This window comes from Xylocopa sonorina, chromosome 5, assembly GCF_050948175.1.
Source record: "Xylocopa sonorina isolate GNS202 chromosome 5, iyXylSono1_principal, whole genome shotgun sequence".
Classification (NCBI taxonomy): Eukaryota; Metazoa; Arthropoda; class Insecta; order Hymenoptera; family Apidae; genus Xylocopa; species Xylocopa sonorina.
This window is the reverse complement of record NC_135197.1, coordinates 2,680,165-2,703,883: the sequence shown is the minus strand read 5'-3', so window position 1 is coordinate 2,703,883 and position 23,719 is coordinate 2,680,165. Positions and strand designations below refer to the sequence as shown.

Sequence of the window (23,719 nt, the reverse complement as noted above, 5' to 3'; positions counted from 1 at the left end):
GTGCAATGCCACGACCCCGATGAAACGGCGCGACGCTGCGTGTCTATTAATGGCATAACGCTAACTTACGATCGTTCTCGAATCAATTTCATTGTGTACACCGATTATAGCGGATATAACGCAGCTTTATGAATCAGTATAATCCAAGGTTACGACGGGTTTCATGGAAGCCTGATCCTTCTGCGGTTACAATGAACATCGTTAATAAACGGGGTGTTTATCGTACGCGCAATTTGAAACTTTTATTCGCGACTTCGAAAACGTTTAGGTGGCTTCAGCGACGATGCTCGTTTGTTGAATCGCGGGCGTTAAATGTGAACACCCTCCCTCATTTTTTTCATATCGCTCAATTCGATTCAACGACGCAAAAATGTTTCAAAATCGTGCCGCAAATGTGACAGCCGATGAATCTGCGTACCGTATCGAAAACAACACTGTGGCGTACCTTGGTACCAAGCAGAAACGAGAAACGACCACGTAGCCGACTATCTCGAGCTGCTTTACGAGCAGCAGAGGGCGCGTTCAACTTTTACTTTAATTAAACGGGATAAACAGTACAAATAAACGCAAAAACCGCTACCAGCGTCCGTTGAGCGCGAACCTATACATCATCCGACGATCTGATACGCTTAGAGCGTACACTGGCTCCACCGCGAAGTACGCCTGCCCCTGCAACCGAGGCATTGTGACATTCTAGGGAGTTATAGTGGACCCGTGGACCGTTACGTTACATCGAATACACTAAAGCTTGCTGACAGTTATAATTACATTGTTGAACAGAAATTGATCGTCCCGAAGTTAAAGCGGCGCGTTCGACTGTGTCCGAGTTGTACGGTGAGCCAACGGCCACGTCGAGGGGCTAACGCGTGTAAGCGAAACGACGATAAAGGGGAACGAGAGCACGGCGTACGACGCGGGCAGAATCGTTTCTTACGAAAGATGGACACCGTCCGGAGCAGCGAGATGGGCCGAGGGTAAAGATGGTCACGGTGGGAGGAGGAGGGTGATCCGAGCGAGGACCGATCAATCGAGGCGGAGTGACAGGCGGCCGGTGGTATCGCGAGCATCGACATGACGACAAGTGCCTTGCACACCGTTACGAGTTACCTACGCGCCTCGAGACGTATCTTCGTTTCGCTGACGTAGGTAGAACCCGTAACAGTGAGCCAGCCACGAACATGCTTGACAAACGCAACGATCTCGTAGGTCTTTAAATTCGACGGCCCGCGCTAAGAGGAGAAACCGGGCTAATGAGCGATTTAAAAATATCTTCGTTCGCGAGCATTCCGGGGTATTCAATGAACGATTTCTGTTCGACTGGCTTCGAGCATGCTCTGCCGCTTAACTCCGTGCTCTCGAAGTTTGAATGGGTAGACAAAAGTGTGCTTCGTTCGTTTCAGGAATTCTTTAGAATCGTTATACGCGTACGAATTACCGTGGAAAAGGATCGCGGATCGAGAAAAATATTTTCATTCAGCAATGGGAAGCGTGTAAGTAGAGCACGCACCGAGGCGTTTCGTAACAACGCGGTGAGAAAGAAACCGCGGGGAGACGATGAGCGCGGAATAGACGTTGCCGGGGCTAAATTGAGATGGTAATTTTTCGTCGGCGACTGGGACGCCGCAAAGGACCCTGTCGTCGTGCTCACGCGCGAAAGGGGCAGTCGCGAGAAAGACTGCGAGCAGACGGATTAATGTAAAGGCGTACGACCCTAACAAGCGAATTATCTCCCGAGATATATTGTGCCGCTTCACGGGTGGTTAACTCCGCGCGAGCAACTCTCGGGAAGGAGGAGCAGACAGAGATAGAGCGCGCGAGGGAGAAGAAGGTGGACGAAGAGCCCCTGAGAGCGCAGTTGACGAGCCACGAGAGGCAGAAGTAAGTAGAAAGAGGAAAAAGAAACCGAGATCAGCCAGCTTCCAATTTGAGATGACTGTGGCGCGCGCCCTCCTCCTTCCGCCCTGGTCTCGCGGTAATGCCTTGTAAGCTCTACTAATCTCCTTACCGGTCCTCTCCCCTGATTTACCGAGATGTTTTCATTGTCTTCGCTGACTTTACCAACCGGTCGTAAAAAGTCACGGCAACTGCTCCTTTCCGGGGGCGTTATCCCGATCCACGGTGGCTGTCGATGCGATAGCAGCCGAGAGAAGCTGATCTGATTCCCGAGCACGGCCTCGATTATACGCTTCGCTCGAATTTTCCCCTACACTTTAACCGTAAAAACTTTTTCACTACTCCAGCAAAGAGTTTCCTTGGGAAACGACCGCAAATCGGTTCCGGCTGCCGCATCATCGCCGCAATTATTCCGAACTTCCTGCTCGATCTTATTAAATTACATCGAATCAGCTGGCACGAATTTATTGTACGAGAGCCCCGCGCGAGTTATCGATTCTTCGAATGGAGAAGACGCTTCTCCTTTTTCGTTTAATCGATCGAGAATTTTGTCTGCTTGGCTAATCGGGTCAATTATGATATTAACCTAATACTTTGATCGAACGATAGACCATCAATTTTTATCTTCTGTAAATTTTGCTTCTTGAAACGGATAACTACAATGAAAATTGAAGGACATTTTGGTCGAATAAGGCTAGAAGAAAAAAAAAGTCGGTTGGTAATATTAGAAACAAGAATGTAACCCTACGTGTGTCAGCGAGAAACGTAGATGCGTCTTCTCCTTCGGTGAGAACCTGCAGATGAAGAATACACGACGCGACCATCGCAATAATTGACGCGAGGGTGCATAGGCGGCCTAATTATCGCCTAAGAGGGCACGAGTGGAGAGTTTAGCGACCCTTTCACAGAAAATCCAGCCGAAATCCGTCTGGCGGTGCCGAAGCAGCGGTAGCTTGGAATCTTTCGTCGACGGACCAGCGACTTTTTCTCGGAAGAATAATATTTTCTTATGACGAGCGTAGAGTCTCTCTCTCTCTCTCTCTCTCTCTCTTTCTCTCTTCTCGTGTACCAACGAGCCGTGCCGATCAATGGGAGGGGGGCCGAATCCGCCTCCGCGTCTCCGCGATGAATTTTTCCACGGCACGCACCGACGGCCAGAGTACATAATGGTGGTACATCGCGGGCCAGACATAAATTCCACGATCAAAGTGCATCGCGTCGCACCGGGGCGAACTTTAAGGATTTTATGTGATTAACTTCTTCCACTGCTCACTCGTTCACTCTCTCCCCTTGACCGCTCTCTATATCGTCAGCCATCTCGTTCCACGGAACGATCCAGCTTCTTCTACCGACGACTCCCTCCATCTTCACCGTTTCGTTCCTCCAACCCTTCTCCCCTTTCTCTATCTCTCTCCCTCTCCCCGCCGGCTATCTTTTTCTTTATCTAGCCGCCGGTTACATACCAACCCCGGGCATCGATTGGCCACCTCGTTTCTACCCGTACCGCGTACCCTTCCGCCGGCGTTTCGTCCTTTTCTAGGCCGCTAACCCGACGCGATGGATCCCGGCGCTTTATCGAGTTCGAGACTCGAACACGGACGACAAATCGTCCAAGTTTTAAGTATTTTCGAAAAGAATCCATCCTGGGAAAATATCGGAGACCGGCGATGTGCGCGACGCTGGCCTGGCGCTTCTGCTGCTTCTGTCGGCGGCGGGCATCGGGGAGTTTTCAGGGAAATGGGAGGGACGGGGTGGGGAAAACGGGATAGAGGGGCTGCCAGGGGGGAGTTACGGGGCCGGGAAAGAGATAGAAAGCTGAGAAAGCTGGCCATAAAATACGTGTGCATGGATGCATTTACGGAGTCCCAGGCCCGTGGCAACCGGAACGAGTCTTCCGCGGATGAGGGATGAGGACGCGCCAAGGAGGGGCTGCCGGCTCTGCTCTCGCACGGTAAAGTTGTTGCCGGTTGTTTTCCCCGGGGACAAATTTATAACGTCGTCTCGTTTCGAGAGGTTCCAACGGAGCGAACCGCAAAGTCACCGCGACGGTAAGGGCACCGTATTTTTTTATAAGCACCGTATACAGATTTCTCGTCGACGGATCGACGCGGCACCAGTCTGGCCAGCTCGTGGACGTGTACGGTTCGGTCAATTAGCACCGGTCGAGCGGATAGATCTATTCGCCGCGACCTACTTTTCATCGAGATCTTGACCAAGTTTCTCGTCGACGTTATTTCGTGAAGTTTGAGTGACGATCGCGGGAAGATCCCTACGACGAGCTTGCTGTCGCGGCTACGGTCGTTAAAGAAGCTGTACGCGTTACGGTGATCCTAGCCGTCGTCGCATCTCCATGTCGCATCTTTCGTGGAACTGCGTAGTGTTCGTGATTCGCGGGCCAAACAACTGTGTATCCGCGAACAGAGAGAAATGACAGTAAAGCTCGTTTCAAATGGAAACCAGACGTAGTAGCGTCGTAATGCCCAGAAATCTAATAAATTGCATGCCTATATATTCTCTGAAATATCTGAAAAAATCTGCATTTCTCGAAATTAATGTGCAAATAAAATTTAACGCTGAAAAGAATACTCTTCTTTCGAACAGCTGTGCACAAGATTGTAAACCTTTTCAGCCTACATGATCCGCAGAAAATATTCAGACTCTACAAACTCGACTGTTTCCCAATTCCACAAAAGGCCCTTCGCAAAGTGACTCGCTCCAGGTGGGGCACTCTGGTAAGCGAAAATTAGTACGTCATCGTATCGAGAACGCGAGCGAACGGTATCAGGGATTTTCTGGAAACGTGCTCGACGGCCCTGTAATTTTCTCGCATCGGTACCGTGACGCGTCGTAATTTTCACTCGGCTACGAGGCACGTCCAGGCTGGAAGGCGCCTCGGTGTTCCGAACTCGAAAATTGTGCTAATCCCTTTAAAGTGACCCGTGTCCCGAACGATCCGCCGAGGCGTAAGTAACACAACAGGTAGGTAGAAACTGAGGGCCACCGGGATACCGGGGCGAAAGAAGAGGGAGGAAGACAGAGGCTGAGAAGAACAAAAGCAACGCCCAAGCTCCACAGGTGCTCCCCGTGAGTGGCTTTCCGTTCGTTTGGACAACCGCGGACGGAGTCGCCAAGGCGTTAGAGCAAACAGCGACCAGGACGGACTTTCTAACACTGTGCTAACGCCGCTGGTTGGCCCCCTTCCTCGAGGCCCGTCCAAGGCCCCGAAGCCTCTTCCCGTCCTACCTGTTCATTCCCAACCGCGGAACTCTCCGTTGCCTGCGAGGAACACATTTCCGTTTCGAGATATTTCGAGGAATTATCGTTGCAACTGTTCTTTCGGTCGAAACTTTCGGAAAACATGTCCAAACGACCATTTTAATCGTATATTTTCAATTTCATCCTTCGATACCATCGTGTTTAGTGAAACGAATGGAGAATTAATATTTTTTTAACGAATATAAGATCCCGAACTTTTCTAATGGAACTCCCTATGTTTAAGGCATACTAAATCCTAAAACTAGTGTCCGTTTGATAACGTTTCCTTTATACGGTCCTTAAACACGTCTAATTGCAGTGATAAATCACCGCGAGATAACACTCGAGTAACCCGAATAACAATAGGAGCGTAAAAAGTTTGAGCAGTATTTCAAGTCGGGCAAATAATGATTTCGAATAGCACGAAAAGTTTCGGCTAATCCGAGCGAGGCTTTATCGGAGCTGTAGATCACCGGGAACGGGTAGAAGAAGAGTTTTCACTTGCGACGAAAGTACCAGAAACAACGTTAAAAGTGTATGTTATACGCGATGTCTTGTGGGAGTGATAGCCGAAGGAGGGAATCGGTCGGTACGGCCCATAGGGACCGTTTTACGAGCGGCGATGAACACAGATCAACAATCGGGCGTGCAGGGGGCGAGCCGGAGGGGCCATAGCCGTTTCAATGAGCCGCAGTAAACTGACTTTATTGTGGGATCTAAAGTGCAGAACATCCGACCTGTTCAAAGAAGTGCAAACTCGTCTCGTAACGGCACCTGCCCCGGCTCCTACCGGACGCACTTTAAATACTGGCACGCGGAACAATGCCCGGACCGGGCGACGCCGGAATTTGATTTACAGCACAATTCCTGCGACGCGGAACGTAAACAGGTAGTACACCGAGCGCCCACCGCTCCGTGTCGATATATAAATCGCGGGATGTCCCAAGTTTCCGAATGAAAATGGTAATGCCCGTTACGCAACCAGTTTGTCAGTGCGCCCTCCGTCCGACGAGTGCCGGCCCGCGATGGCTACCAAACACGACACGTAAAACGGAAGGGATCGCGGTGAACTTACAAGTAGGTACCTAAACTTCCTCACCGTGCATTCGTTTTAGGGCTCTTCGAACTGGGACCGTTGATTTCTTTTCGGAAAAGTGATTCCAAAGGATGCACATCATAAAGGTTTTATCATAACGCGAAGGGTGTACATAGTGGATGGGGGCTTCGAAAATAATGTCACAGGGATGAAACTAGTAGATAATACGCATTATTCGTCAGACATACATAATCTTGGTCGTTCGTATACTTTTAATCTGCAGAGGTTGTTCAATGGCACCTGACAGAGATTTTAAGACGTGATTCAATGAGTCAAAGCAGGATGGAAATGTAGAATAACAAAAAACTTCTTTCTCGAGAAAAGGAACTTTGAAAATTCTCTACGCGTGTACTAATGAGAAAAATTCACAAGTCAATGGAGCGCACAATGAGATCACTTATCGAAGTCCTTTCCAAAAATAGAGATTCTTCATTTTCAGAATTGCGGTCTTAACATTTCTCCCGGTGTTGTTCGAACAGCTCGAACGCATTGATTTCTACGCGACGGATTAATTTCCACGAAAGTACACAAATATATTCTTATCGAACGGACTATAGAGCGCGAATATTAGATACACCTGTACAGACGGTGCTTCTGGAAGGATTCTGTACGTTTCACGGAGTTAATCGTCCAATAAAGCCGGGAAATCTTCTACCTTCATTCAGCGGGGCACGAAGAAGAGAGGACTCTTTAATGGGGCGAATACAAGGAACTAAAAGAGGTTAATAGTACGAAGCGGTGAATACTTCGATGGGGCATTTACCTCTGCTTGTCTGAGTTTATAACTCCGCCGCTTCGGAGTGTATTTTCCGAATGTCGGTCAACGATCGCTCGGAATAATATTGGACTCGATAATAATAATGTCTATGCTAATTGTCCACTGTGCCTCGGCGCTTTTTATTATTAGCCTCGCCTCGTCTGTTTGGTATCGGGACCGGTACGGGCAACTACGTGGAAATACGCTTTATTCAATTCCGACGATAACAAATCTGCTCTTCCAGCATCGCATCGGAACATTGTGAGAGGATAGTATAGTAATTAGCATATTATGAAAACTCGAGGTAAGCTATCGTCTCTGTTTTATACCTCGTAATACCTCGATCGATCAACAATATTATTACGATTACGTATCTGTCAACTAAACGAAGAATCGTCAATATCATCGCGAGAATAAAAAAAAAATATACTTGTCTCTATAAATATTATTTACTTTTGTATTAAAACTCCGCTCGAATTTACGTCCGCGATACAAACGTCTCTATATACCGTATAGAATCGAGACATAAAACGTTTGTTCTCGAATAAAGAAAAAGATACGGCGATCGAAGGACGATCGATAATGGCAAGCTTTATCTCGCGCGAGTTTATTGAGATTCCCTCGAGACTGGCTGCCTGTAACGTTCGTTCAAGTTGGCAACGTGACGAAAAGAATGGGAAAGTTACTTCTCAATTGGCGTGAAACACCGAATTCTTACCCCTACATGCACGCGGCGTTGTCCGCGCGTACGAATAAGCCTGGACAACGGCGTCCCCCCCGGCGTTTGTCTTAACACGGGGACGACGTCGGGCCCTGGAGCTTTAAATTCGGTGAACTTACTACCGTCAATGACGCGTGGTGTACGAACGCGGTGTACCCGGTCGCGCGCAAAGGGCGAACGTCACGTTACTTTACATTCTTCTCGCCGAATTTTACGACGCGGCTGTGCGTTGTAAAAATCAATATAGGGAATTCGTATGTACATGGCAGCGGAGCATCGGGACAAAAGGCCTCGCGGGGCCGAAACTTTCAGCCCAGAAAGACGGACCGCTACTCTTTCGCCGGTGATTTTCTCGCGTTACCATATTTGCCCAATTTTTCGTACGTTTAGTTAACAAACTTTTGTCAATACGTATGGCAAACGTTCTCCTCGGGCGAACTCGAGGAAACACGTTTGCATACGCGCGAGGGATGCGCGCACTGCTGACTCGTTGCAGCGAATGCAGCTGGAAGCTCGTAATTGTTCGATAAATAAATCGAGCTGCTTTGAGTTGTTACAATACTGTCATTAACGTTGCTATGAATTGTTAATAATCTTGAATTTAAAATTGCTACATTGTCGAACGAAATGAGTTATGTTAAATGTATCAAAAAATGGAACTTTAATATGAGTTGATTATAAAATCGTGCAATACTATACTAACTAAAAGCAATGTAACGATAAGTGTATCGTAGAATGCAATTCCCAAGTGTCTAGCGATTTATCGCTACAAGAAAAAGCAGCGGGGAATTCTTTAAAATACTTTATCATTTCTCCAAGCTCTTTCAGTGTTTTATAGTCCTGGAAAAACTGGTTGTTTATGCGCACGGATATTTGAAATAACGACTAACCGAATGGTAACGACGTTTCTTGTACAAGTGGGTACATTAATTTCTGTCACGCGAAGAGCAAAGGGATTAAAAACTATTTACGAAAGTGTTGACCCGAAAATCTCTCTGAGAAACATTTCTAATCTCTCTCCACCTTGACATTTAATTACAAAAGCGTACAATTTCACGTTCCCTTTAAAGCATCTTGAAAATGCTCGTTAAAAACGTATAAGGTCAACAAATCTGTACTCATTAAAATATTTTTACAGATGAATTCGTTTGAAATAACGCGCAAATTGTACAGCGAAACATTAAATCGTTGAAGCTGTTCGATAAATTTACAAATCTGCATGATATAACATATTTTGCAATTAACACACGCAATGTCAAAGGAACGTTTATAGCAATTTCACGCGTAAAAAAAATTGCAATTTCCACAAAAATAATCCAGCCAGTCTACAATGCGCCTCGACCACCGTAGCAGTAATCACCAAAATTGAGCAATCGTCTCTGTTCCAATAACCTTTACACTCCTTATAAACAACATCTTCAAGTTGCGTCAGAGAAAAGAAATAGATTCCCACGGACACGGTCGAGCCCCCGAAACTCGGTGTCCCAAAAAACAACGACACGATTTTGACAAAGCCGCGGATAAATAACGAACGCCTCCCGTAAACGTCAATCTTGTTTAAAGGAAAAACGCGAGAGGAGCAGGCAAGAACGAGAAGAGATACGTACAACCTGCCGCGGCAGGTACGTATATAACGCGTATTTTAGGGAACCCTTTACGTCGCGGACCACACATCGATTCCCGAGGGAGTACGTATTTACGATCAGCCGCAAAAATCCGCGACGCGAAAGTGCAACAATGACGCGTGGGCGGTTTAGCGTGTGCGAACGTGCACGTAATGGAGCATCCGCGAAAAGAAGAGTGTCCGCGGCAATAATGAACCGTAATTGTATGCACGCGAGATATCGCGTTCCGATGCGGAGGCACGAACTCGGTTGCACTCGAACATTCAGGGTGACCGAGTCAAGGCCCCAGCTACTCCGCGTCGCTCTCTCCGGCTTCTTTTTTCTCTCGTGGCTCGCAACAACGCGACCCAGTTTCCTGCGTCTCCGAGGTACGAGGTACAAGCACGAATCGAGGAGGGTGAGAAGATAAAGGGAGGAAGAAAGGGTGGAGGAGAGAGAGAGAGAGAGCGAGAGAGAGAGAAAAGGAGCAGCGAAAAGATCCAGGGAACAGAATGAGAGAGAGCGAGCAGGTAACCGAGGGATCGCGATTGGACGGATGCCAATTCCTTCCGGGAGATACGCCGATTTGAAATTCAACGCGATGAAAGGTTTGCCTCCTCTTCTCTTCTTTCCAGCCGCCTATCCGCCTCCCAACCCCAGCGAGCCTGTGTTCTAGCGCGGGCTTTCGGCCGTGTCCAACTCGCTAAACTAGTTCGACCCTGTAATATACGCGGGCTCTAAACTATATATCCCAGTTCGCTAACCCAGAGACCGGAAGCACTGGCAGCCTTTCAAGTTTGGCAGGTTCGGAATCCTTTCAATTCAGATTGAACTCTTAATCGAAAAAAAGTGTTTCATCTTTTTCTTTTTGCTTTCCCTCTGGTTCCCTTTTATTCGTGTAATTTCCGTTAACCCTATCGCTCTGTTCGTGGTGTTCTCCATGGTTGGGCATCCTTCAGCGGGGACTATCGTCGCGAGCGAGTTTCACGTGGGCGACGTCGAAGATGGATGCGCGTTTACGCGTTACGTTTTCTTCGATCGTGAAAGGCCCAGCCTCGTGAATCGCCGCTCGGATTTGTCGCGATGACGCAAGGAATCGATCGCGCCGCGGTGGAACGTTTCAACGAAATTGATCGAGGGTGGGCAGAAGATGATTTTCGTTCCACCGGTGAAGCAGCTTTATTTTAAACTCTTGCGCCAGACGTTTCCGTATTAGCGAGCAATGATAACGCGATGCAGAGAACTGGTTCCGTTAAACGTGTTACCATTTTCTTTACCTATTTCTGCATCGAAAACGTCTGCCACGGTAATAAAAACAAAAAGAAATAAATTTCGTGGCGTTCAGAAACTTTTCAAATAAATGAACCAATACTTTCGATCAAATTACTAACTTCGAGATACTAAAAAAGAACAGCATTCATATATAGGCCAACCAGACAACTTAAAAGTGCCGACCTTTTAAAACCTATATAGCATTCACATCCCGTTACGGACTCAATAATCTCATTAATAGGATCTCTGCTGTATTGTTAATCAAGCAGTGTTATTTTGGTTGCTCAGTTCTTTATCGAGATCCATTATCTACAATTTGCAATAAAATTAACATGACAGTCTCAGAGGAGTAGCTGCTAAGCGTAACTTCACGTTTGATGAACGTCTAACTTTATGTAGCAAATTGCAAATGATCCAAAAAGAAGAGATTTAACGATGATTCCGTTAAGTAAGAATAGTAAGAAAGAAAAAGATGTTATCTACTTGCATAGTAAACGCTGCGAACGATCGACGTACAGAGTCCCGATAAGACTGGTTTCGGTTGCGAGGGTCGAAAGACGGAAGCAGATTAAGTAGAAACGGGTCGTCGAACACGGATTCTTTTGGAAACTTCGTCCCCCTCGGTAAGTCGACTGTTACCACGGCTCTTTGTGCGGGCAGAGAGCAACAGAACGAGGGGCAAGCGAGAACGTCGTCGTTGACTCGGAAATATCGCGAAGGGTCTCGCTTTTGACGAGGCCTCGCGAGCCATGAGAGCCATCATCGCGCGTGCAAGTATGTGTCACAGAGGGTGCAAGGGATGCTCTCGGACGAACGAAATCCTCCGTTCCGCTAATGTCTCTCCGTGGAATACGCGAAACTGTACGCGAGATACACCTATGTTTCGTCCCCGCGCAAAAGAGCCGCGATTCGTTGCGTCAACCTTTTGATAAGTGCACTTAGGAGACTCGGCAATCCACTTGTCGCGTTAATGTGTACGCGTTCACGATGCGGCAAGCAAGAAGAGACGTCGACTAATATGCTTGCGATTTAATCTCCTGCGCTTTGATCAACATCGTTAACCATACGGTGGAAGGAAATAGGGGATGAAACGAGTCTATCTCTTTAATTCAGCCATATGATAAGCATATAGTAACCGATTATGTTATTTTATGAAGCGTATGATCGCTTATGATTTCCCTTTTTCTACTAGGCAAGTATAATATCGTCGCTTCGTTTGGAAGAGACTATATTGGCAACGGCACATCTTCCAAGAACAACTTGTTTTCAACAATCTTAAAGGTTCGTAACTTGGACGAGTTATTATAGACTATCAAATCCAATAGGACTTTTCTACAAACATACAAAAGCAACACGAAAGCGATTTGTTACTCACCACAAAAAGTAGATCAATAGTTTGATCGTGTATCGATTGTATAAAAAAAAAAAAATTGCACACAGAGCTTGTTCGAAAAACTTTTACGAAAAAATTCGTTAAATCGTAAAAATAACGCGTTGGATAAAGAAAAGAATCACAGCTTGTTTCGTAGTGACGATAAGTATCAAGCAATCGTAGACTGAAAATAAAAATAAAAAAGAAAAAAGAAAGAATGCACAACGAACACAGATCGCTGGAGTCACAGAATTTGGCAAATAAAATGTTGGTATATAAATATCGAGGAGTAAAAAATGAAGGAAATTGCAAGCGTGTAGTTGAAAATCCGTTTACCGTATGAAAAGAACGTGAGAAATCCTCGATCGTATCCACATCGCGAGCACAAGTAACGTCCGGTGCGTGTTGTCCCGTACGGTGTCGGAGGAGAAATCAAGTAGAAAACTGACGAGAAGCGACCGCTTATCGGGGTAACTACGAACACACCACATACATTTCGTGCACTGACCTTATAACGAACATGTGTCTCCCGTGGTCCCTGGATGGACAGTCATTGGGTCTCACACGGGGTGGCTCGTAGTACTCAGACGACGGTGGTTTAAGTGTGTATTCACGTAGGCAGAGCACCGTGCCGGCACGACGTGTACGTGGCGGGTTACGTTGGCGACGGACACGCGTTCACGTAACGCGCCGCCGTGCGATCCTCGTGGCGCGGCCCCGGGTCTAGATCCCCCAACCGTTAACCTGACGACGGTTCTCGACCGGTACTTTCTCTTTCTCTTCGTCGACTGTTACTCCCTGTTCCGATACGCGCGAAACTTCGTCAACCCGGCTCGGTTCTCCAAAAATCACCGAACCATACGCATGGACGCGTGAACCACCAACGAACGAGTCCGCCGAGGGAAACAACCGACAACGGCGACTACGACGACGTGGATGACGACGTCGACCAACAAGACGAGGACGAAGACGAAAACGAAGACGACGGGGACGACGACGACGACGGTGTCTCGTGGCGGTGGTCGATAGCGCGGCGCTTACTGACGTCGCGACGCTTCGTCGTGTCGTGGCCCGCGGCTCCTACTCGCCCTCCCTCTGCCACCCCCCACGACGTCCCCACGACGCCCTCAACTCACTCCGGAACAACCCGGAAACTGACGAACCTCCGCCTCCACCTCTGAAAACTACCCTTATTTTGTACCCCCACCAGAACCGCCGCCACCACCGCCGCCACCTCCGCCACCCCCACCACGGTTACACGCCGTCACCGCCGCCGCCGCCGCCACCCTTCGCCACCAAGGACGAAGGACGACGATTCGGCTCTATCACGCGGAAGGTGCTCTCCTCCTGGACAGAGCCTCCTCCTTTTCTTTCCAGACTTTCCTCCTCGAAAGGCGGGCCTGGTCTCGCACCGTGATTCGCTCCTATCCGAAGCGAACGCCATCGACCGAACGCTACTTCCGATCAGCCGATTTCTGGTTCGCCGGATCCGCCTAACACCCGCGACGTTTTCGATCACGTTGACGCAACAAGCGTTTACCATCGCGATATACGACGGTTCCGTTTCGCTGAGTCCGTTCAGTTTCTTCTCCTCTACCTATCTACTACCTATCTGTATCTATAGATCACCTGATACCTCGCGTTCCGTTCGATACCGATCGCCAACCGCAACGGAGTCAACAACAACTAAGGGCAATTCCGTCCGTCTGAAACATGGCCCTACAGTTTTATTTCTGATCAGAATTTTTCATCCTCCCAATTCTCGCGAGTTCCGCGCTCGGCCAGAAAATGTTTTTCATTCATCGCGTCGATCGCGTTTTACGCTCATCCCGATTCACCAAACTAACGACGCATACAGTTCCGTTCTTGGCTGGCGAGAAACACCACGTGACGCCCGGCGAGTAAAATATTTTATCGACGATATTTCTGGACCGCAGGATACGTGACATTTTAAATCTCATTGTTGGAGTAAGCATCGCGCCGGATAAAAGACGCCAGATTTTCATTGAGTGGGTTTCTACAATGTATAAATCACCTCGAACCGCAGTCCTCGACCCGTTTACTCTTTCGAAGACATAAAGACGCGGAGCTGGGCTGGTAAGCGAAAGTCGGGACGGTTTCTGCCTCGATTTTGCACGATCGTGGCAGAAATCGCGTGGCCCCGCGCCGCCGCTCTTTCCGATTGTTTACAATGGATCGAATTTATTTCTTTTCCCGTTACGATCGTCTCAATTTAGCCATCCTTAATCCCACGTCCGCGACTGTCGAACCGATTTCGCGAACGATCTTATTTTTCACGCGACACCGACTTCCATCCACCCCCTACCCCGCGGTAAATAATTCAATCGCGACGTTCTCCGATAATATCAACTCCTATTTAGATTGCAAAAGAGGGATGCGTGACGCAATCGACCGACTTCCTGTAACAATATCCTGAAATTCGCTGGATTTATGACGTCACTGACGATTTAGATTTCGTTGCACCGGATAGGAGTCGCGAAATTTTCAAGGAAAAGAGCTTCAACGATGTATAAATCAGTGGAACGCAGTCCTCGACCCATTTATTTCGTCGAGTTAGAAATGTTCGGACAATAAGAGAAACTATCAGAAAACTCCCTGTCCAAACACCACGATCCTTCTAAATATCATCTCTCGATGATCACATAATTCTTCGATCCACAACCCTCTATATAATCTTCACTTAAATGTCAACGAGTTAACCCCCTCAGAACAGAATCTCTCGCTCGGTGCCAATGCAATTGATATAGTAATAAAATACGAGGATACGATCGAAAGTATGTGAAATAAAATCTTCAGGCTGCAAATTCGCACATATGTGGCTATTTAAATTATACATGTGTCATAAATATCTATACAGTTTGATTGATTCGCACCGATAATACAATATGAATTATAACTTTTTTATGGAACCAATACATCAAAGCTTTGAATTACATATTCGAGATATGAACGATTTAGCAAATATCTGTTGGACGTTGAAAAATAATTATACGCTATTTTAAAAATTGGAAAATTGATTTTCATAAAACAATGCGTTACGCTGTAATTCCAAGTATCGGAATAAATATAATTTACATATACATGACAGAAGTTAATAAAAAACAATACTTGTCAATAACTTTACAAAAATTTTCTGCAAGTCACCTAATACATTTAATTCATCCATGTACACACGTACACCACGTCTAAACACGTATGTTCATAATATCGTTTCTAGGAATCCCAAGTCAGACGACGCGTCAGAGAGGGTAAAAAATTAGCTCGAAAAATCCGTGGACTCTGGCCGTGTAACGCTAGATGAATAATCAGCATACGTTCTTCCTCAAAAGCCACATTCCATCGGTATAAAAATTCCTCGGGTAAACAGAGCTCTAACGCGATCCGTGTTATCCGCGCGCCGTCTCGTTCGGGTGTACATTACGCGGCGTTACGTGCGCGCGAATGATACGCAAGGCACACGACCGGGTACAAGAAAAGGCGAGTGAAAGGGGAAAGAGAGGCGAGAGAGAAGATGTATATGCAAAGTGGGAAACAGGCGGACGGAAAGGAGAGGGCATGGGAGAAATCCCGCGGGCAGTCGGCCGACCACGTGGGTGCCGCCCCCGTTGCCCCCGGCGTGGCCACGTGCCAAATAACTCACTTGGCACGCGTAAACAATTACTCCAAAACTCGTGTTATCGCGCTACATTACGCGTATATATCTCGCGCCGCCTGTTCGCAAGGCGTGCGTTTCGCGTCGTCTTACGAGCGATCCACCTTCGGCCGAGCGGTGGTCCCACGCGGGAAATTTTCCTCTTGGGATCCACCCTTCGCAACGATTTATCGTTCACCGCTCTAGACGCTCGCGAACGAGAAGCGACGCGCCTTTACGCGTTTCGGGGTATAATTATCGTTTCAATTTTAGAGGTAACTTGATTTCAACGTGGTAAACGCTGTGTCAAAAAATTGCTATTAAAAAAACTATATAACTAATAGTAGCAAATTATATATAATTTAATTAAATTTTGTGGTTATCTATTATATGATCTGAATAAACAGAGCTGTTTTATTAAATAAAATACATTTTACTAAAATACTATGTAAAATATTAGGGAGAGTAAATAACAAAAACGCGTTCTATCGTTGTAAATTAAAATCGCTTACGACTAACGGTAAATGCATCTTCGAGGATGAAAAAAAAAACGAGTTGCGTTATTATTTAAAGAGATCGTGGTAAATTCGAAGCAAAGAATGCTTTGTAATAATTAATTCAAGTTCCTCCCCGTATTAGCCGGATGATTAACGGGCCAGTAAGTGAAACTTATTAAATCTTACGTGAGAGCAATTTTTATCGCCGATCGCCTTACTCAGCCCTTACGTAATTACGGTAAATGTAATATTCATGGTTTAGCGAAGATTATTGATTGCTATCCAGAAAACTGGTAAGACCCTCCCGTGCCCGGCTTGTTTTTATTCGCCCGATATAATGCCGATGATTAATTACTTTGGCTGCGGGCTAACTCGGTATTCGTGTACACGAGTTACCGTATTATGATACTCAATCAGGCCTATACGAGAAATTCGACGTTTCTCGGGCAGCTTCCTTTCCGCGTCCGTGGATCACTGGCTGGGTTTCTGCATCTGCAGATCGCTTTGGGTATCGGCCAACGTCGATTCCCCGTATCGCGGGTCGAGACCTACGGTTACACTCCTACACGAGATACCCGGAATCCGATATTTCCACTAAAGGAACGGCTCGAGTCGAGTTTTCTCGGACGAAGTATCCCTCTCAGCCGTGTTACGCTCTGACCACTTGGTTATCCATCGCTTGGAAACGCATGGAACGCGAAAAGACTTTTTATGAACGCTTCGAATTACCTTTAGACAGTGATGGGCTAAGTTTCAGTTAATTTTGAACTTCGTTTTGTCTTTGGTCAACACAGGATGACACGTTTTGTTCTTTATTCACATTTTTTCTATATACACATACATATCATAGAAACGATCGATTTTACTTTAAAACCGGTTAAATATTTTAAAGCATCATTATTATTTAAAAACATATATCGAAACGTCAATTTCACCTAGTAAGACATTAGTAAATTCTGTTGTTTAAAAAAGATGAGAAGTAGTCCCATCGATTAAATAAATGGGTATCGTCGTAATAAATTGATTTACGCCTACCTAGTCCACAAGCTGGTATTAATTTCCCACCAGGCCAAGTACGATTTAAGAAACCGCAACCACCAGAAGAGTACCGCGCGTGGGCATTCCTCTCTCTCTCTCTCTCTCTTTCTCTCTCTCTAGATGATTCAACGATCACACTTCCTGGTGTACGCGGCGATTGTCACCTTCCGTTCCGGTCATCAACCAAACGAAATATATTCCGATTGTATAATGAACGATCGTTCCCCGGCGCATAACTTATGCAAATCGATACCGCGGATGATTTAGATGATAAACTGGATCGCAGCGGCTGGGACCACACACGACGCACGCGAGGCTCGCGCCTCACCCTCGAAATTGTACGTTCGCCGCGCTAAATCGTTCCTCAAGGTAGATCCGTCGTGTACGGCGTCCCATGATTTACGGTCGTTCCGTCGACGTGCCGTGGTATCGATTAAAATCCGCGCGCGCTCAAAATCGACGTACCTCGTAGCTATCGCGGCCGTGATTTCGATGAAAATTACCGATGGTACGCGACGGACCACGATCGAAGGTTGCAGGGTAGAACGCGAGCGATGGAAACAAGCGTCGTAAAGGAATAAACGATGTCGCGAGCGACGCGGTCGATTCGAAGACGAAGTCTCAAATAAAACGGGCCGCCGGCTCGTTAATACCATCGGTGGCTTTCGGTTACGACGGGGTTTATGGGGCCAAAAGTGGGTTCGAAGAAGTTCCAGGTAAAATCGCCGCGCGGGGCGTGCCGCGATTTTATGCCGCGCTTCAAACTGCTGTCAGATCTCGATTGTTCCGCGGCGAACTCGTACAAACGAGCTCGACGGCTCGATCAAGAAACTCGGGTATTTATGGACGCTGGATTGTTCGGAATGTTACGGCGAAAATTGATTGCCTGGTTCACGACAGCAATTGATAGTAATAAGCTTTCTTAGAAAACGTGCTTTTCATCTTTCGCTCGTCGATCGAGACGTGCATCTCGAACGCAGATGAAATACTCCCGTTTGCAATTCCATATACGGTGTTTACTTCATTTTACACTTTTAGTACAAAATTTTTGTTTCTTGCCAACAAACAATTACATAACATCTTTATTGCTTTAAGAATTGAAGCAATAATCGTTGTTCCAAACAATCTCATGGAAAGCTACTATACGATTTGGTACAGTAACGATTAGTCCGTTCAATTGTCTTAAGTTTTGTATTGTTAACCCATTCACTGACAGGCAAATTTAGTTGGCGGTGAATGGGTCGAACGAATATATTAATAAACACACAATGGCAATAGTGTATAAAATACTTAGCAATCAACTGAATTGGCACAACGCCCTGTTCTTCGTCGAGAATGAATCTCGCGATACTTCGGTTCGATGATGATACCGTATACGGTCGACAGGGCGCGAAGAATTCGCGAAATTTCACGCGGTTCGACCGGTCGTTCACGGAATTCTTTTTATTCCGATTGATATCGGCTCATTGTGATTCGACGGTCTATTTTCGACGCGGCCCAGTCTAATTTTGTTTGCGGACCAGCTGCGATCAAAAAAAGAAAAAAAAAAAGAGAGGAAGAAAAAGAAAAAGAAGAGGAAGAAAAGAAACAGGGAACTCTCGCGTGGGCAGAGAGCTTTCTTTGCCTTCGTTCGTCTTCCGTTGTCCCCTTTTGGTCCTGGCCGCAAATTAACGGACGCGTGTACGGACACGCGGACGCGAGGAGACGGCGAACCACGGCTCCTCCGCCTTCGTTTGGCCGTTGCGTGGTTGAATAGTAATTTTGTTGACACGCGGCGCGTTTAGGCGCCACGTCGCGTCGGAGCGAGCAAATTCCAAACGGCGCCATCGCGATATTTATTCAGCGAAATTCCTGCGGTTAAGATATTCCTTATGTTTTTTCGCCTGCCGCGCCGCGGGTGCAGTTATCCCCTCGCGCTTTATTAGTAACGCCGCTTCCGTCACGCGAGCATCGCGTTTACTTTGCCACGCGGATTCGGATCTATCGTAATCCCATTAGAATGCCTTTGCTCGTTCTCTGCGCGACTTCCAGAAAGAATGTCCACGGCGAATCTTTATTAATCTTTAAGAAGTAATTCGAAAGAGTAAGCTTATAATTTGAAACAATTTTGATCGTTAAAAAGTTAGGTATACCGCGAGAAAGAAGAAAGAACAGCTTTCGAAAAGTGTAGTTTGCAGAGGGAAATATACGCGTCCCGAGTTCCATATCGCGATGGAAGATACGGATGCGCGTCGGTGTCTATCGAGAAACGTTCGTCACAAATTCTGCGTCGCAGCTGAACGGCTCCATTTGCGTCCCGGTGCCATTTCCATCGCACCCGCGGTCTCGCGCGTGGGTTTCGACGGAAATGTTAACGCCAAAAATTGCGTGGCCCCCGATATTTTAGCAGCGCTCGCGCTTCCTCACCCTCGCGCCGCCGCCCATTTCCATTAACCGCGTTTCCACTCCTCGCGGATTGACCTTCGCTCTTTCGCGCCGCTTTCGTCCGCGAGGAGCCACGAATTTCGACCGATTTCACGTATCGCCGACGACAGACGGCAGCCGGGGTTTCTGCTAGCATCCCGCGGACGGAATTCCTATCTCGCTACTCCCATCATTGGGTCGACAATGCAAAGGTTATCGACAATGGCGCGCGGCCAGGAATAGCAGACGGTGCATTGTGTTTAGCGGTGTATAGGATATCCGGATGGAGGACGTCCACGAGTGCTGAAAGGTTCGCCGGGGGGATGGCGAACGGGGTGGGACGTTCGCGGTTCCGGATCCACAGCCGTGGAACGTTCGCTTGCATCATCTCGCGGTTCCAGCCCAAATATTTCGAGCTTATATAACCGCTAATTGCAATCAGAAAGTAGGTCTTTCGTTAGGCCGATCTCGGTCAGGGCATTTCCCTCTATCGCGATATTTCCTACTTTTCGGATCCTGCTCTTCGTCGTTTTTGCTACTAAAAATTGCTTTATCTCTCGAATACGATTTTCTACTACGTACTAGTTATGAAAGGGATAACTGTTTTAAAGCTCGCCCACTGTTCCGGTCAATTTGACCCAGAATGGAAATTTTCTGTCTCTGTTCCTGGTATTATGTAAAGAGTGTACTATCTACGTTAGAATGCATTTGGCACTGTTTAAGCGATAGCAAAAAATATTCTTACTACTGTAACATTGTCCCTCTGTATCATTCCTCTCATTGCATTTTTAAACCATCTTGCAACTGTCCAGACTCGAATAGAAATTAATTTTTAACAGTTATTACTATTTATAAATTCAAGTTATTTAGTGTAATTTCTGCTTTCTGAATACAATTCACCAAGACGCGTTGCCATAAATAAATTGCAAACTGATGCGAAAAGAGCAATAAACTTCCAATATTCTATGCAACAGCGATAAACAGTATTACATGCACTACGCATTGAGAAATAAGACGTCAAATCTGAGGAGCGTGTTGAAACGCGCAGGAAACTTCACATTAGAGTTGTAACAAACGAGTTACAATTCCATCAAAGTATAATCGGTGTACGCGCGTTCCGGGGGCTTGCGTCAGATGAAAAACAGATCGATCGGGTCTCGAATGGGGTAGAGGTCTCGAAATAACCAGACAGCCAAAAAGCTCGACATTTAGATTTTCCTACCTATCATTCTTCCCGATTATCGCGAGTCGATTCATTGCGTCGTAAATATACGTTTCTAATATATCGACGACATAACTTGTTCCGCGTCGTCGAAGTTGTTTCACCGTTGGCGACGTACATCCGCGTTCAGAAGTATTACGACACTTGCAGGACATTTTTAATGAATTCCCTCTCGTACTATGTAAATTATTATCGTCAAACAGCGTATTCGTTACCAACTTTCGTCGTAATTCCATAAGAAAAAAATTTGAAAGACGTTACAATAGAATTACATAAATGCTTGATTAAACAAGAAATACGGTTCCTCGCAATGTAGAAATACAAAGCCACGTTTACAAGAATTCACGATCGATGACGGAACTTTTTTCAATCACTTGTTACAATTAACCGAGTGACCTGACACTTTTGAACGGGGGTGTATAGACGCTTCTCGGTGATTTGTAACGCGATTCTCGCGACCTACGCGGCGTCAACCCCGAAACATCTATAGGACGGAGGGAAACTGGAAGCAGGAAGCTGCGTCGACAGCCCACACGGCCGAGGGGATTCCCTCAAACAATCTCGGCATCGATCCGTTCGAGACGATTGAGAGAAAGAACGGAAGAGATAGAGAGGGACGAAGAGGGTGTAAGAGATTTTCCTTGTACGCGAAGAACCTAACAGAGGCTTCGTTCCACCCTTGCGTTCTCCTACGCCCACTCTTATGAATCAGTGGATGAATGAATCGACTTTGCCCCACTTTTCCACGCGTGGGAGTATCGTATCAGCCGGCTCGTCTGACATTTTCGCGCCGCAGCCACCCCTGGCCAGGTCAGCATCGCGGCGACGTCGTGGGCGTTGCTGACTCTATATCTACCCACGTAGTAGACAAAAGTCTGGCTGCACGACCACGCAGAAATATTCATTTCCACGGTCGCTTCGTTCTATTCGGAAAACAAAGTCGTATCGCCGCGGATGCCAAACTGCGACAACCGCCGCCCTCTGTCCACACGCATCATTTACAGCCGAGAGCTTTTCACGCCGGTCACGATCAACTGGTCACTACCACGGATCGTTGCGACGTTCCGCTCTAGGGCCATCACCGTGGCCTGCCGACGTCAATTTCGCCAAACAGCCGAAAAACCTGGCGAAACAATCGGATCTCGGGGGTGGAACAGCGTTCGAACGTTATTGATCGTTGCTCGTTTCGAGGGACGGGTTATTCGCTCTTGCGTTAGCTGTTCGATCTTGGAAATATTCACGGAATTTATCACATTATTTCGGCTCCTAGAATCGATGATACTGTTATGGATCTGTTTAAAGTAGGATATAAAGTGAACACATTTAGAGCAAGTTGTACGGTATACGAATGTAGAGCAGCTTATGCTCTGCACCCGTCTAGAGAAATTTGTGCGTTGTATTTATCTGGAGCAAGTTACCGCTGCATCCACTTAAAGCAATTTATATATTGTTCCCATCCAGAGGAAATTGTACATCGCATCTATTTAGAGCAATTTATGTATTGTACCCATCTAGAGCAAGCTATACACTACACCCAATACTCGTCCATTTTTGATGCACTATAAGCAGTAAATAGAAACACTTTTGTTGCTTCCGTTATCATCTTTTTCATCACTTTCCAAGTTTTATTTAAGCAAAATTGGATGAAAATTGTCCGAGTAACGTTAAATCTTGCCTTGCGTTTCACCATTTCGATGCATCAATTAGATTATATGGAGGAGATGGGCAGAGTGTAACCGTTAATCAATGATAAACTTGTGTTATCGATAAAACTTACGGTCAACGTAACGAAACTGAAAATAAAGTGCACCACGAATATACCATGAAGTGATGTGGCGGTGAACGTAAACTGGGCTGACGTCAACTGTGTCCCTGCTATCCCGGGTATCCATTAACTTCGACCAACCATCGAAAAATGTAAGACGGAATTCCCCAAGCAAACTCACACGTACGTACCGTATTCATCCAAGCACTGTTACTAAACTTGCATGCAAATTCAGAATTTAGTAGAATTTAGTGTTCGATGTAGACACACTTGTTTATTGATTTGTTATTTAAACATTAGAACACTAGTGTCGAACACATTTATTTCTCTTCTTTTATGGTTTAATCGATCCATCCGACGTACAAATATTTACTCCATAATTCAGATACTAAAAACACTATCATTTATCTCTTTAATCGTATTTAAGATCCGGACTCCGATTCAGTTTCACTTGTTCCAAAATCGAGTTGCGTCCACCACCTTTTTTTATTTTACTTTATAAAAACTGCTGGCGCCAAAGTAAAATAAGCAGAATAATAACACCGATCACATCGTTTCCATGCTTCGCCACAAGTACAAAGTAACGAGTACCAAAAAAATATCGTTCGACGTTGTGCCGATACCAAAGGGCTCGCTATCTCGGTCAAATTGAATTAAACGCGTGTCATCTTTTAATCAATTACATCGCAAATAAAACAGCGCCATGGGGAACGAAGACCGCCGATGCAATAAACGTTTGAAACGCCGTCCGTTACGATGCGTGCAACATAAAACGGGCACTGACGCAATAAATATTTCCGGTACCGTGTGCCGTAACGTAAAAAGCGGTTCCCGATATTTTGGTCCCCGGAAATTGTTTATCGGCCGGCGCGTTCAATTTTCACAATCGCGAGATTCTGGGCATAAACAACCGATAAAGTTGTCGCGGTTGATGCGGCGCAAATAAATCGAGGTGCGACCGGGTAACCGTTCGCTCGCGAGCGGTAGCGTTTTCGCGAAGACTGAGAGCCAACGTCCGCTCCGTGGCCGTCGCGTCGCGTCCTCTTCGTAAACGAATCGGCCACGTGCGACGGGGAATTACCGTTTCATTATACTCGCGGCAAAAGAGAAACAGAGGAACGGCTTGTGGACGCGGCGTTGAGGCAGGCACGGGCATAGGCGAGCATAAAATA

General features: G+C 46.5%; 1 protein-coding gene across 2 annotated transcripts in view; it reads right to left on the bottom strand.

Annotated features, from left to right (window-relative positions):
* Positions 1–22,639, bottom strand: part of LOC143423605 (fibroblast growth factor 17) — a 127,267-nt gene extending 104,628 nt beyond the window's left edge. The window contains exon 1 of one of the 2 annotated variants that reach the window (XM_076895062.1): positions 22,560–22,639. Coding sequence is in view for 1 of the 2 variants with exons in the window: in XM_076895060.1 (XP_076751175.1) it covers positions 12,479–12,492 (14 nt within the window). In the remaining variant the exon portion in view is untranslated. Of the gene's footprint in view, positions 1–12,478; positions 12,698–22,559 lie in introns of those variants that run through there. The other variant, XM_076895060.1, reaches the window with a different exon arrangement.
* Positions 22,640–23,719: the final 1,080 nt, after the last annotated feature.